Below are 16,406 nucleotides of genomic sequence, written 5' to 3' on the forward strand. Positions count from 1 at the left end.
CTGTGGCAGTTGTGCAGGGAGAGAAGATGGAAATCTAAAAGACGAAAGTGGGATATAGGGCTGGAGAAGAAAACATGGAATGGAAACACGGGAAGGAAATGGCCAGGACTTAATCATTCATAGCAAGTAGAAGCAAGAAAGCAAAAGGAAAAACAAACCTTGTGTTTCTGGACCATACGCTGAAGGGTTCCAAAGGGCTGAGCATATTTTAACAATAAAAATGGCTTAGTTGGGAATTACATAAATGTATGTTCACATGTACATGATGCATACATGTGTTCCTGTTAGTTCAGTGTTAAAATGTTTCTGTTATCCTGCCTGCACTTAGGTTTCAGAGTTAGCTCCTTAGTGATATAGGGAGACCTTTCCTAGGAGGAAAATTCACAGGAGAAATGGGCCACCTCTGACTTTATGAACCAAAATTTTGTAAAAGAATGAAGCTGAAGGTCTTATCTTGTAACATTAAATAAAATCACATCATTGGACAGACAATGAAGATTGCAACGTAAATCATCATTGGCAAACTAAACAGGCACCTTCCGTATATTTCCAGCAAAACTGTAATCTCAAACAAGTTTCCCTGACATGATTTAGAGTTTCTCTATCTGCCATCAACTGGCAGGTGAACTTCCCTTTTGGGACTTATCACAGCATGATTAGAATGATGTTTGGGCAAAGTGAAATCATTTCTACTCATGTGCTTGTCTCCCTTTATACATCCAGTTTTCATGCCCATCCACATTTCATGCCCTCAGTGTATCCCCAAAAGGGCTGGTAGCCCAGCTAACCATGGCTTAATAACAAATTCACAGGAAGCCATACATAACAAAGTGATTTCAAAAACTCTTATTCTTAGACCTCACCACCCCTAACACAGCAGAAATCCTGATTTTAGAGAAACCACTTGTCACTTTCATATGTATTTTGCATGTCTTGGGTCTCCACCATGTGAATGAGGTTTCCCGTACATTCCAAGCATAACTTTCATTTCCATGAGTCAGTAAGAATAGGTCTTTAAAACTCTCTGGTGACAGTATAAGCTCTACTTAACAGCTGTTTTTAATGTCTCTCTAAAGTGAAAAGGTGAAAACCATTCTCTTTTTTCTTTATAGGTTTTGATTTATGGAAATGAATTTGACAAAAGATTCTTTGTACCTGCTGAAAAAATTGTCTTTAACTTTATCACCCTCAGTATTTTGGAGGATTGTAAAATTTCTCATAAGGATTTAAGTATTGTGGAAAAAAGCAGTGATACAGCGAACCTGAATGAGCCCAGCAGGGCCCAGAAGCCCCCTGAGGAGGAAGGAGAGGTGATGCACTTAGGGTATGCTTCCCATTTGTTGAACGTCTTCTGTGAGTCTGAGGAAAAGACCAGAGGTACCTCCCTAGCCCAGCAAGAGTCACTCAGCAGAACAATACCAACGGATAAAGCAGTCATTGAATATGAATATGATGTAAGAATTACTAACGTTTGTGTGGGGCCTGGAGACCAAGAGCTCACTTGGCAAGAAGAAGTGGCCTTACAAGGAAACTCCTTTGAACAACAGGGGGCTTTGGCAGATGCAGGCCTGCAAACACTACCGCAGCCATACACCCCTCAGCTCAGGGACTTGGACCACCTGCCACAGGGGCACATGGGCATGGAAGAGCCACCGACCACCACACTGGTCGACTGGGACCCTCGGACTGGCAGGCTGCATATACCTTCATTATCTAGCTTTGAACTGGACTCAGAGAAGTACGAGCGCCCTGAATTCCCAGAGGCCCCAGAGGAGGGGCTTTTGTCCAGACTCTACAAGGAGCAGGCCCCAGACAAGCCACCAGAAGAAAAGGAAACTTATCTCTCCCAATTTATGGAGGAATGGGGGTTATATGTACAAATGGGAGACTAACACCCAAACTTCCCTTTGCCGGACCCCCACTGTTACAAGGCATGTGAGCGCAAATATCTGAGTGACCCAGCAAGAGAACGCCTGGGTAAAAAGAAGTATACTCAGATTTTCCTGCGTCAGCAGGAATTCCTTCCTTCTCCACTTCATTCTCACAGCATTATTTCATCCTGCCTCTCATGGTGGCTGCTTCCTGCTGTGGGGCTCTCACAATGCTAGTGGGCCCCTGCTGTGCCTAGTGGCTGACCCATTACCTGGTACTCAGTAAGTATTCAAAGATGCTCTGCCAAATTGGATGCAGGATTTATTTAGGTGGGTGTACTATGGCATCTTTGTTTATTATTTTCTAGCAAGCACACTTATACATTATTTTCTGGGCACTTACCAGATGTAAAGCCCTGTAAAAAATATTTCATGAAGACTCTTCATTTTTTTTATTAATGTATCATTGATATACACTCTTATGAAGGTTTCACATGAAAAATAATGTGGTTATTACATTGACCCTTATTATTGAGTCCCACACACACACCCCATTGCAGCCACTGTCCATCAGTGTAGTAAGATGCCACAGTCACTTCTTGTCTTCTCTGTGCTACACTGATGAAGACCCTTCATTTTATAAATACTACATTTTTGGAATTTGGCTTATCGTCAGAAAGAAGAGATTCTTAAAAGTTGGACACATTGAAGGGCCCCAACTCACTTTTCAATTACAGTAATCTGTATTTGAAGTAAAGCAGGCACATATGTTGATATCACATGCTTTTGGCTACCTTAAGTCACCATATGAATACTTAATGAAGTTCTGAAGTATAAACATAAATTGCAGTATTCTTTTGAAGTCAGAAAATGCCCTTTCAATAGCGTAGCAGGAACTTTTTAGTAGGAAAACCAATCTGAAAGAAAATGCCACATTTGGAATAGTACATTTATTTCTGGAAATGTGTGGGGTTTTTTAAAGACATGTACATAGTCTATAAACCAGAACATGTTTAGAAGCTGAGGCACTGTGTTACTATCATAATATTAAATATTTTATTTGAATGGGCAATGCCACAAAGACTCCTTGGAATATGTATGAATGAACATCCCCTATCTACATAATCTTAAAATGAATATGTAAGGGAGAGTGTATTAAAACATTGACATAATTTACTGTGAGAACCAGTGTACCATAAAACAATACCATCCTAATTAAATTCTAGTAGTTCTTCCCATCTCCTTCACTGCTTAGAAAATAAAATCCTATAGTTACTGCACTTAAATAAGGCAGAATCTGTGAAGTTGAACTGTATAAAATTGTTGCTATTTGACTGTTTTTTACCTGCAGAAACAGCAATTTTTTATTACCTTAATATGTATTTGTTTTTATCATGAATTCAAAATCCATTGATGTTCTCTCAGGAAAACTGATATCATCCATATTCCCTCTGTATATTTTTGGCACAAGCAGACAACCCTGGTAGGAGAAATGGACTCTGCAGTCATGGTCTTCTGAGCTTGTCCACAAATCCAAACAGTTTCTGATCTAATGGTTTAATTTAGAACATAATTATATTAACCAGAGTGTTCTGTTCTTCTCAATCTTTGTCAAAGTGGTTCTGCCAGTTTTGAAGAACAAATCTGTAATACTAACTGTAAAAGAAGTTCAAGAGTGGAGAAGAATGAGTCGTTATTCAGAGCAAAAAGAAAAATAAAGTAATGAGTAACAGTTTGGCTTATTCCTTCATTCACAAAATATGTATTGAGCACCTGTTGTGTCTGTACAATAGTCCAGTGCTCTCATTCTATAAAATAGGGATAACAATTCCCTTATGGTTGTTTGATGACGCAAGGAGTTAGAATATAGAAGGCACTTAGAATGCTGCCTGAGACACAGTGAGTGCTGTGTTAAGGGTTTGTTACCATCGTGATTAGCTGCCAGAGCCTGTGCTGAGCGCAGGAAAGCAAAGCCATTTAGACGTCTGACTATTTTGATCCAAAGGCAGAGTTTGCCACCCTTTGTTTTTCTTATCTAGAAGTACAATAGTCATTTGCTTCCTAATTTATGCCTTCCTGTTGAAGTCTGTCAGTGGTTTTGCAAAAGAGAATCTAATTTTGAGTTGCTTTTACATCTCCTGTCATACTAAGCATGTCAGAAGTAATAAGCATTTAAATAATTCTGTTACTTCAGTACTTTGCAACATGTAAGCACCTATATTCAAACTTGAGCATACAATAAGTATTTCTTGGGGGGGAAGGTAACCCATGCTTAAATGTGTTATCTGTATGGGTGGCAGCCCTGTGCATCCTGTCACCTCTGTGGCCAGGGCCTCAGCAGCCCCAAGAAACCATCCTCTGGAAGCCATCCGATTCCCTCTGTAGGCCTGAGTCCAGGTGGAGGTGGGAGGCTGAGGTTTCAGCGTGGATGACCAGCACCCCTCATCCTCTACCTGGCTGGCTGTCAGTTCTAGGATTTGACATACTTCTTCCACATTAAGTGAGTTTTGCTTGTGAAAATGTCTGCTAGTGGCCCTATTTCCACACCCCATAAATTCTAAATAACTGGGTGAACAAAAATCCCCCCACTACGAAGTGGGTGGAGCCCAGGGTCACAGTGCACATAGGAAGGAAGGAGGTGAAGAGGGATGCTTGTCCCCTCAGCCTACAACATGGGAAAGATCTGGTGACCCCAGGCGGAGCTCAACCCAAAGGAAATCAGTTCAGAGGAAAACTGTTTGTACAACCCAGAGCGCAGGTCTGTCCAGCATGGTAAATCTAATGAGAACATCAAATAGAGGGATCCGTCAGCACAGATGTGTGCACCTGGGCCATAAATCAGATTCCTTCTCGCCCACACACTACCACATCTTGAGATGAACTTTTGCTAACTTATCTTGGGAGAACTGTTTTTCTCTATTTCCTTTGTGGTTTCCCACATTATAACTTCCATAAATCTGTCTATAGTTCTTCTCAAAGACTTTGCCAGAAGGGATATGCCAATAATTTTTTAATAAATAGTGCCATGGTTGTGGGTATTTTAATAGCAGCTTTTATTTTTTACTGTAGAAGATAAATGTATACATTTTCATTGTAGATTAACTAGAAATAAAGGAGGGAAAAATGGGAATTACCCATAATACTCCTACCCATTCTTAACCACTGTAAACATACTAACATAGCGAAATGATTCTCAACTGGGACAATGTCCAGAGACATTTTTGATTATCATGACTTCTGGCAGAAGGTGCAGCTGATGTCTAGTGGGCAGAGGCCAGGAATACTGCAGAACATCTCAAGCCGTGCAGGGCAGCCCCCAGAACTCAGTGTTCTCCAGCCCAAGCTGTTAATAGTGCCTCAGTTGATAAACCCTGGTGTAGAATTTTCCAGACTCTTTCAATGCAGATATGTATACATTTTTCCCAAAAACAGCCATCAAATTGAACTCTTTTCCCTCAAAAATATATAATGAACAATCTTATTTTGACTACACTCAAATTAACTTTATGAAGCACCAACCTTATTCAAACTTGAACTACTGAAATGCAGATTACGAATTTTCTTTGAAATGTAATGCTTTACAAATGTTTTAGTGAAAATGCAACCAAAGGTTGGAGCTATTATGAGCAAGTGCTGTGAGTCCTTTAAAAATAACTGAACCTCTCTGAAATGTTACTTCCTGAAAATCACTACCTCTGCAGAGTAGCTGGATGACTATTAAGTGGTCATTTATCTTTCCTTTGAAGTATTGGACTCCCTTGTGCTTAATTCCTTAAAGTGTTCTGGATCTTCAGTCTCAGGTGCTTAAAGGCAACTCTGGCTTTCACCATAAATCCTGAATAAACATTCATGTTTAGCACCTATTCCTCCAGATGCCTTTGTCTGTGGCAGCTGCAAGATTTCTTCTATACTTTGCTAGTTTTAGTCTTACACCAACTTTCCAATTGGTTTTCATGTCTGAATGCCAGTCAAGATCCAAGTTAAAATACACATTACTATATCCAAGGGAGGGGTAAGGGCTGGTGTCTTACGCTGTGTTCGTGCCAGTTGAAGGAGGCTCCTTCTGTCCTCAGGAAAGGCTTGCTGTTGATGTGTTTCTCTAAAACTCTGTCTCTGGCACTTTGCTAAATTTTGAATCAAATGAGGTATTTTTTCCCATATTTCCTCAACAGATTCCTTGTGAGCTCTCCGTCTGTCATCTCTGGATTAGGTGGTATTGGGAGGCTTCCCACTAACTCAGGAGATGGGCACGTGGCTCATGTTTACGTTGTCATACACAGGGGCCACTGAGACAACGAACAGTGATGGGGACAAATACCGCCCGCCGTTTGCCTGCCCCGGAACTGACTCCTATGGGATACATGAATTAGCTGCTGCTCTTAAAGGCCTCATATCACTAAGAACATTGACATGTTATCCTTTCTTCTCATGAAGTGCATTCTTCCCCAGTCTGAAACTGATCTGAAGGGCAGACACTTCAGAATATTTGCTATGAGTGGGAAATAAACAATGGGCATCTTAATCCAAGCCCCCAAATAGGAGGCATGGTTATATTGGCTCTTCATTAAATTTGTTGACTTTGCGCTTTGAAGAGAATTTGGCAGCATGTGACTAACAAAAAGGATATATGGACAAAGGAGAACAGATCTTAGAATTTTTCAGGTTGACTTTTGGAGTGACTGATTAGCAGAAGAACCAGTCTAGGGTACTGACTGAAAGGACAGACTCTGAAGCTAAGAAGTTTGGCTCCAAGTCCAGCTCTGTTGCTTCTTAGGCGTGTCCCCTTAGACAAACCACTTCACCTCTTTGGACCAGATTTCGTCATCTGTGAAATGGGGATGACAATTGCACCTACCTCATTGGGTTAGGGGAGGTTTAAATGAATCAATGCATTTAAAATCCTTAGAAGAGAGCCTGACACAAAAGAAGTGCTCCATAAATGTCAGCAATAAAAGAAGCAGCAGGAGGCATATATAAGAATTCTCATAGAAGCATTTTTCATTTTTTTAAAAAACCTTGAAAAACACTAATATTTATCAGCAGAAGAAAGCTGTGAAAACAAATGACCTGGACCCATACATGGCAACATGAATGCATTTCATAAACATGTTGCACAAAAAAAAACAATTCCTGGAAGAATACACAGATGATAATTTCATTTATATAAAATCCCCCAAAATGTTAAACTCTCTTCATACGTATGTAGTAAGGCTATAGAGAAAGGCAAGGAAATGATTGACAGGAAATTCAGTGTTGTGGTTCCACTGTTAATTGAAGGAAATGGGGGCGACATGTAGCTCAGAGGGGCATCAGTGGGATTGGTAATAGTCCCCTCAAATGTGGGAGAAACAGGGTGTGTTCTTTGATTATTCTTCTTTAAACTAAGCATGTACATCATACCTGCCCTAACATATGTATATTTAATTAGGAAAAACTCTACTGGAACCCCAAGGTCCCTGAATTTTGTATCATTTTCATGGGTTCCATAATCAGTGTCAATTTTGTACCATTGTTCAAGGCATTTGGAATACAAGAACTGTTGGATATTTTCCTTTGGAAATCAGAAACGAGTATATTTACAGTTATATTCTGTTTGTAAAACCCTTTGGTTTCCAAAGTTTTGATCATGTCAAAAATTCTGTTGACAAATTGGCTAATTGGGTTTCTGAGGTGAAGGGCTGTTCTGAAACTCTTGGCTTTACTGAGATCTACCATTATTCAAAGAGTAAATACCTGTGTCCTGGCAGGAAATAAGGAGGACGCATGATTTACACAAACTTCTGAAATGCAAGCACCTTCTCCTACTCACAGACAATAACAAGTTAATAAGTCATAAGATCTCAGGCCGGCAGCTAGTCTCACCAACAAAAATTACATAGCATAAACAAAGCTCTCTCTTATGAAGCAGCTAATAGTTGATCTCTGTTAACTACTGATTATAGTAGACAAGGAAAAAATATAAATGCTCTGCCTTCACACTTCAGCTAACTGTTCCGTTCTGTGATAAGCTTGCCTTGGTTACAAATGCTTAGTGACCATCAGCAAATAGAACGTGTTTGCTTTTCCTAAGTCCCATATTTCCTGCTAGCTTGTTGCCACCAGCTTCCAAAATGAAAGGTTTATGAAATTACAAGTTTAACACTTCCAAGTGGAAACACTGTTTTCATCCAGGCACAGTGATGAACTTGAAACATTTAACTTCACCAATAAAAAGCATAAACAGAAATGTAATTAAGATATTTGCTAATATTTCTTCTTAGCAGCCCCCCATCATCTAAATACCCTATCTCAAAAACCTAGAGTTCATGTTCATTCTGAGCATTACATTTTAACAAAGGCTTTAACCAACCAGAAAACAGCTCAAAGAGGGTTTGGTAGCCGGGACATAAGAAGTAGCGGCAGGAATCCAGGATTTACTGAAGCCCATAACTGCCAAATGCCCGTAACTGCCAAAGGACTTTCCTCTGAATGAGGAGATTAGACATGCTTCGGAGAATGGAGTTGGGACATGTATTTGGGACTTGCTATAAGGCAGGGTGCAGTTCCAAGTAAGGAAAGGTTTCTGTCGTTAGTGTACCATGTGAGGCACCAAGTTCCCTGTCACAGGCAGGGTTCAAGCATAGGCTGGTTTCTGCTGACACTTTTACAGAGAGGATTCCTCCATGGCACAGGGGACGAACTAGATGATCTCCAAGATCTCTTCTACCTTGGAATGTCTACTTGAAAAAAACAGTATTTGAAATCATCTTTATTTCCTCCTTTATTTTCTCCTCTTTCATCCAGGCAGTTCACTAACTGGTAACTCATTATCTGGTTCTCAAAAAAAAAATTTTTTTTATAGATAGCTAAGGAGCCCAGTAGTGCCTGTCCTTGACTGTGGTACACAGGAGCTTAGACATTTCTCCCTAAAGCCTTTAGCCCTAGATTTACAGTTCTGAGCCCTCAGCCTTACTAAACATTAGTTTGTCTAGAAATTTTATGTTTTTAATTCTCCATTTTCATTGTTATTCTGCTTAAGCAAATCTTTATTTTGTTTTTCCCTTAATGAAGTTTTAGGGTTGTCAGAAGAGGATGTGTGGCACATAAATAAGGCTCAGAGGCCATCTTGTTTGTATAAATCTCTTTCTGACTCTTAAGCCAAGACTAGACTATGTATCAGAGAAGGACAAATAACTAGACTACAAATAAGAAGTACAAATAAATAGGTAGACTGAGAGCAGTTTACATTTTGAAAACATTGCTTCTATCACCCTTCAATCTGAATAAATCTTATCTGTTCTCATCCCAATTCTCCAGAGAAAACTCAAGGGAGTTAACATTGGGAAGGAGGTTTCTTTGCTGGAAGTGTGAGAATAAGCTGTTAAATAGCCAGTATCTCCTTTCTGGCTGCCTTCAGGATCTCGGATATGCCTAAATCTAAAATTGTATTTTTGTGTTTTCCACCAGGGAAAAAAGTGAAAATGGAATGAAAGGAGGTGGGAGGTAAGGAGGATCTATTCATATCCCTAGCACCTTGCACAGCATGCAACCCTCAGCTCAAGATTCTGATGAACAACCAAATGCACTGAACAGCATGAGCGAAGATGTAGGCATTTAAATGCACATGGTACCTAACTGGAAAAGGAATGTGAATGACTAAAAATATTCTCATATGTAATACATTGCTTAATTTCTACAATGTAAGCTCCATGAAGGCAGGGATTTTGAACTTTTTTTCCAACTCAGATGTTTGTTCTCAACAACTAAAACATTGTCTATTATGTAGTAGTTGCTCCATAAATCTGCTGATGGATTGTATGAGTAAGTAAATCTTAAAAATTATGAATTAGTGCACAGAAGTAGACTCACTCACATACAGTTAACTGACCTTTGATCAAGTTACAAAGGCAGTTCAGTGGAGAAGAGATAATGTAGTCAATAAATGGTGTTGGAACAATTGGGCATTCATATAAAAAAAAAGATTCTAGACCAAAACCTGTCACAAAAAGTAACTCAAAATGTAAAACTATAAAGCTTCCAAGAGTAAACAAAAAAATAGGCCAAGTGACTATAGGTTTGGCAATTAATCTTTAGTTACAACATCCAAAGAACCATCGAGAAATGGGTTTTCAGCCAAGGGAAGTGCAAGTGCAATGTCTCTAAGATGTTTGCACTTGTACTTGGAAAGGGAGGTCAGAGAGAAGGTGGCTGGGTGTTAATGAAGTAAGAAGAGGGTGTTAATGAAGTAAGAGGAGCCTGTAAGAGGGCAGGTAAGGACCAGGAGCCTTGTGGTGGCTGTAGGCCTTCGGGTTACACCTTAATGACAATGGGAAGCCCTTAGAGAGTGTTATGCAGGAGACTGATATGATTTGATGCAGTCAATAAATGTCGGTTGACTCTGCATCTGGGCGACAATGTGATGGTGGGTATTGGGCATCTTCACTTTATAAAAGAAAGCACAGAAGAAGAAAATAAGTTGCTTGGGGTTTTTTTGGAGGACTGGAGTTGTTTGTTTTTATTTCTGTACTTGTTTTTGTTCTGCTGGGAGTTTGGAGTGAAGCATGAGTTTAGTGTGGGGAATAATAACTTTGAAATTTTTGCACATGTGGAGATGCCAAGATAGTGCCAAAAGATTGGGAGAGAGGAAAGAACTCAAGAGTTAATCACTCTCATAAATTATAATCAGAGGAAGATTAGCTAAAGGAGAGTACAGGAGAGAATCATGGGAAATGCAGGCATCTAAGGAGAGGGCAAAAGAACAATGTTGAGAGGTGGGAGGCAACAGGGAAATTATAAATACTACTCTGGGAAAGCCCCATATAACCTCTAGCAAAGGAATAGAAAACCCAAGTGAGAAGCTTCTGGAGCTGTAGCAACTAAAATGAAGACTAGAGGCCAGAGAAGCCAATAAAAAGAATCCAGTAGAGGCAGTACTATCTTCTGTTTTGGCAAAATCAGGTCCCACTGAAGGTGGGCCAGTTGAATCCAACAGCAGAACTATTCGCAAAAAGACACTGGGGTCCAGAATATGTATCTTATAAAAATTCTTGAGCAAATGTACAAGAATATAAGTATAAGATGTTCATCACTACATTTACCATACCAAAGGTTTTTAAATAACTTGAATTTCCAATAATAAAAACTTTATTTTATTACATCCATACAAGGCAAAATCAGGCATCCATTAGAATACAGGTACATGTTTATGATATATAAAGCAGGAAAATATTAAGAAGTGATGAAATGCATTGTGTTTTTTCATACACACGCATTTTTAAAAATACATTTTCATATAAATACGTAGTTTTTCTTTCTGCTTACATGTTTTCTCATTTTAATCATGGGCCTGTATCATTTGTGACATTTTAAAAAGAAAAGTGTGCAAATTATATTAGGAGCACATTTACTCTGTTACCAGCACCACCCTTAGGAACAGAGAGGCCTCTAGGCTATTGCGTTTTTAAAGACCAAGGCCTCATAGAAAAGGTAATTAGGATGGAATGGTGAGAAGGAAATTATATCTTCTCAATAATATTATAAGGACAGGCACAGTGTGTAAACTCAGACAGAAACATTCAACAATGCATTTGAAATAAGAAAGGAAAACCAGATGAATACAGCTAAAGATGACTAGTCCATGGGATGTCTATCAGGCTGAAATTAGGCAAAAGTAGAGTCTATGAGCATAAGGATAACTATAGTTCTTGAGCTCAGTCAGAGAAAAGGGAGCTCATACAACCTTGGGAAGCTTTACCTTTTAATTTCAAATGTTTAAAAGAACCACAGTGAACTCTCTATTTCTGAATATATTAGTGCTGCTAGGTATAGAATAGACACTGTCTTATGGAAGCCATGTGTGGTTTGTATAGATCTGAAATACAAACACACAGCTGTATAAGCAAGTGTTCTAAACTTCAATAAGTCTGCCTTTTAAATACCATTTGAGGCTAGGTGGTATGATAGAAAAGAATTAATAAAGTTTGAAATTTTACAATGATTTGGTAAAGACCCTACATATCTGATGGGGTAATCGATAAACATAAACATCTCTGTGTCACGTCTGTATTTCCAGGGACAGTATTCTTAGGCAGTGCCTAAGGTTTACATTTTGATAGCCCCAGCAAAATTTCAGTAACACTCAGGATTCATCCAGATTGCATAAATTCAGCATGTCTTTGACTGAGAAGCCTCCTGGGTTTGGTTCAGACATTGCCCTCCGTTCCAGAGCTCCCCAAGCAGCCCTCATCCATGGCAGATGGGCTTCTCTGCCCTAGTTCCACTCTGCTCTCAGGGTCAGAATTCGGAAAAAGTAGTGATGCCCGCTGAGACAATGGAAAAGAACCGTGAGCAGGTGCAGCCTCCGCCGCCTTTCCCTCCACGCAAGTCTGTGGATTCGCTTCCAGGGAGGTGGGTGGTTCTGTGCAGGGAAAGGAGCAGAGGGAGGCAGCACACAGCAATTATGTCTTCCTTGAACTGCCAGAGGCAAAGCCACTGACATTTATATCCCCTAATGGCTCGTTCTGATCCCACAGTCATCCCAGGGGAAAGTCTGGCATGTCTTCATCACCCTTCTCAAAAGGCGAGAATCTGTTCTTAACAGGAGATTACATTATCAGTGGCCCCCTTGCATTCAGAAAAGGAGGCTGGTCACTGTGCCCAATGCTGTCCACTCAGATCCTGCTGCCGCCCGTACACCTCCTTTGCCTGCCTGTCTTCAGGTCATCCTGCTCCAAGCGTCGGCTCTCCCAGTTGCACGGCCCCTGGCTGGCGGCAGCAAGCCCAGGGAGAGGCAGTGAGCACCCAGCCTCCACAGCCTCCCTCTCCGTGCAGGAACGAGGCTGTGCACCCTGGCCTTGGTGGCCCCTCTAGCAGCAAAGTGCTTCCAGAATGATCTCCCCACAAATTGGTGGATGAAGTGGAAAAAGCTCACCTCCGAATCAGCTCTCTAGGCAACTAGCCAGAACAAAATCAGGTTTGCAGAAAATCACAACAGCCTTATGGAGGAATCCATGATACCAAAGGTATCTCCTGCCCAGCATAGTTTCAGTTCAAACACTCACACCCTTACAGCTTGATGTTGCTCTAACCAGATATTTTGCAATGACAAAATCTGCTATTCAAACTCACACATATGATAATCTGATATAATAAGTTATATTTCAGATGCAAGGATGAGCACTCTTGGGAGCATATTTTGGAAGTGGATTTTCCTGGTGCCATTTGATTCTTGTTTTGTTTTTGTTCCTGCTTCAAAGCCAACTGAGATTTTAGAGCTGATTTTTTCAGACATTTCAGCCATGACTCACAGCTATTTGATGAAGGATAAAATGCTTCTATTTCTCAGGCTTAGCTTTCAAAATTAAACATTCAAATGAAAAAATAACATTGCTCATAGATGTCAGTGGTTAAAGCCATGAAATCGCTTAGAAGCTCCCTAATGCATCTCGACTCTTTTTCCCCTTCATCCAACCCTGCCCTAATTCTGAGCTTTAATTTTTACGTGTATCTTGATATAATTAATTGTTTACTAGTTGCCGCTTGGAGAGAAGGATTTTTTTCTGAACAGAAACCCCTGAGAAACTTTCTGGGGGTCAGGAAATTTTCAGGGGACATTTTGCACCCTGAAGTCAGCTGAATGAGGCTTCCTCTCATGTAGGGATGGCAGGTTCCTGCAGTGCACCTGTCTCCAGACCTGTAAGCAAGTCGGCTGCCTGTGGGTCCACAGGACCACTCCCTGTGCCCTGAGGTACCACTGCCTGCCTCCCTCCGTACCCCTCAGCATAAGGGAGCGAATAAAAGACACTGGAAACCTAAGGAGAAGGGAAGGCTGTTTGTCAGGGTCTTCAGAAGACCTGATCCAATAAGACAATATGGACTTACGAATTCTCTTAAGAAAAATTCTGTTTGAAAGAGAAACATGTCTGGAGTCAATAGCCATCTGCTCAAGGACAAAAGACATCTACGAATTTTCTCAGTCTTATCTTATTCCCTAAAGGAAGATAACCAGAAAAGGTCAAAGTGATTATAATTTGTTTTCTATAGGTCAGAGAAGTAAATTATTATTAAGTGTCCAGCATATTTGGCACTGGGACACGAGGATAAATGATGTGTGTCCTGCCCTCAAGGAACTTACAAGGACTTCTCTGCATGCCATTCATTTGGAATAAGGTGTTTTATTCCCCAATAGAGAAAATCACTACTAAATGGATTTCACACTTCCTTGACCTTTGTCAGTGATTCCCAAGTCTTCATTTCAAATGTCAGCCCTAAGTAACAAGGTGATGCCTGCTGGAAAGACCGTAGCCTCTACCTGTTTCTTCACACCAGCCAGAAATCTGAGACACATTCTGGGCCTTTCCTTCCCCCTTACCCCTCACACCTGATCAGTCAGCCTGAACTGGAAATTCTACTTCCTTGGCCTTCCGAGTTTTACACATTTCCCCACTCCCACTGCCACTGTCTTAATGAGGGCTTCATTAGTCTCACCTGAAATACTGTGAATGCATATCCTGGCTCATCACCCCCGCTTCAGCCTTACCCAGCCCTTAACCGTTCTCCATCCTGAATCCTCACTGCCTTTTCACTTGTCAACATTTATGCTACGTTATAAACCCTTGTGGGCAGGTACTGAGTTTTTAATCTCTGTGTCCTAGGCTCATAGCAGTGATTGGCAGGCACTCAGCCCGTGCTTATTAAATGTGTGTGAGAATAGCAACTAGAAAATGTATGCTTTGACTGTCTCCAAACTGCTGATTTTATAGTTCTTCCCCTTTGTTTTCCTCTCCAGCATCGATAATCACTGTCTTAGCAGGATTCCTGCTTTTTTATTCATTTATATCAACTTCCCTAGTAAATTGTTGGCTTTAACCTGCTGTGGGCTGGCAAACTGGATAGTCCGGTTATTTAGAGAATGTATAAGGCAAGGGTAAATAAGTGCTGACTGGCTCCCTCTTCTACTATAAAGCAAATGAGCTTCCCAGCACTGATCTCCTGAGAGCTGTTTCAGCACTCAGGGAACTCCACTCCGTTGCTGTGTTTCCTGATCGTAGAAGCAGTCAATAAGCCTTAATTCTAGGTAACTAACAAGTTACTATATTACATTTTTTTGGTAATCAGTGATTTAAATTTATACTTTCATTCCAACAGGAATCATTCCAGTTTGATTTTAGAAATGTACAGCAAAAATCTTGATTTTACTATATTTCTTAATGATAAACATGAACTCGCCAAAAAAAGTTATCAAAATTTATCTCACCAGAAAATATCTATGTTGCTATTTTTATTTATGCCTTTGCTGTTTATAACCTTTTCAAACATAGTTTAGTGTTAAATGAGACAGAATGTCAAAAATTCATGTTAAAATGAGCTTAGAGTAACCTCAACAAGCAAATGCATGGATGTTGCATTATTCTGCAAAATCTCCACCTAATCCTATTAATGGATTCTTTATCAATGGAGTGCTGAGCAACACATCCCTGAAATAGTTCTCAGCACAGAGGATTGGTTTCTGCTTTTCCTTTTTAAACTCGAATTTGTTACATTTAGAAGTGGAGATGCTGAGCACCCTTGGAAAATGAAGTTGAGGTTGGGATTGAAATCAAGTTATCCTCCATGTAAGCATTTTAATGCTAGGCCTCAGTGGAGAACCCAAGGCCAGCCTATAGCTGCCATCACCATCATGTCTCAGCCTTGGCCTGGGCAGCAGACTAGCCACTTGACATGAACATTGCCCACTGCTCACTGCACCACAGGACTGAGCCATGGTGTGTGTTTCCACGCTGCCACCTCATATACCTCCTGTGCGCACGTGCATATTCCACTGTCCAATCAGACTTAACTTGCAAAACACACAAGCTCCTCATTGGCCATTTCTAGCACCATCCCTCAGGAATCCAAACCATGCTTGTTTCATGTCCTTGGATGCCTATACAGTGGCCCAGGGTATTTTTGCCAAAAAAAACACCTTATTGGGTAAACACTGCTGGATATTCAGTCATTGCCATTCTCTCCTCTTTACTAAAACAAAAGTGATTCTTTTCAGGGGAGCCACGTGTCACCTTCCCAGAATTCCTGACATCTAAAGTTAATTATGTAACTTGAGCCAATGAAAAATAATCAGAAGTATGCTAGAGATTTCTTGAAAATGCTTTTTTTCCTGACACACATAAAGCCTTTTTCTTTATTCCTCTTCCTCTTCCTCTCAGGAATGCAGACAGGAAGCTGGAGGTGAAAGATCCATCTTGCACTCATGAAGCAAACAAGCAAGAAGATAGAGCTGGAACATTGTTCACTGGCAACATCAAGAAGCAGCTACATGAATCCCAGGCTTCCAGGCTCCAACTGGCTTGTTGTATTAGAAACATAAACTCCTTTGGTTAGACATTGAGTATTTATGACATGCAGCAAAGTGCAGTCTTAACTGAGATACCCCTTTACTTAAATGAGCCTGGGTAGGTTTGTGTTTCTTTCAACTTGCTGATTGTGCTCTACCCTGTGCTCTGGTATCCCTTTTTGAGCACGAGGGCCTTTCCTCAAAATGTTCGCACTCCTACCAAC

At 40.5% G+C, this 16,406-nt stretch overlaps 1 protein-coding gene and 1 long non-coding RNA gene across 2 annotated transcripts in view; one reads left to right on the forward strand and one right to left on the reverse strand.

The window, feature by feature from the left end:
* Window positions 1–3,608, forward strand: part of IL20RA (interleukin 20 receptor subunit alpha) — a 34,781-nt gene extending 31,173 nt beyond the window's left edge. The window contains exon 7 of the mRNA XM_036903690.2: window positions 1,113–3,608. Within this exon, the coding sequence (XP_036759585.2) occupies window positions 1,113–1,892 (780 nt within the window). The 3' untranslated portion in view covers window positions 1,893–3,608. The remainder of the gene's footprint in view (window positions 1–1,112) is intronic.
* Window positions 3,609–10,983: 7,375 nt separating this feature from the next.
* LOC130679723 (uncharacterized) lies at window positions 10,984–13,165 on the reverse strand. Its single transcript, XR_008992739.1, has 2 exons — window positions 12,781–13,165; window positions 10,984–12,267 (listed from the first exon to the last, which is right to left on the reverse strand). It is a non-coding gene; the product is annotated as an uncharacterized LOC130679723 (long non-coding RNA).
* Window positions 13,166–16,406: the final 3,241 nt, after the last annotated feature.

This window comes from Manis pentadactyla, chromosome 12 (assembly GCF_030020395.1).
Source record: "Manis pentadactyla isolate mManPen7 chromosome 12, mManPen7.hap1, whole genome shotgun sequence".
Lineage (NCBI taxonomy): Eukaryota > Metazoa > Chordata > Mammalia > Pholidota > Manidae > Manis > Manis pentadactyla.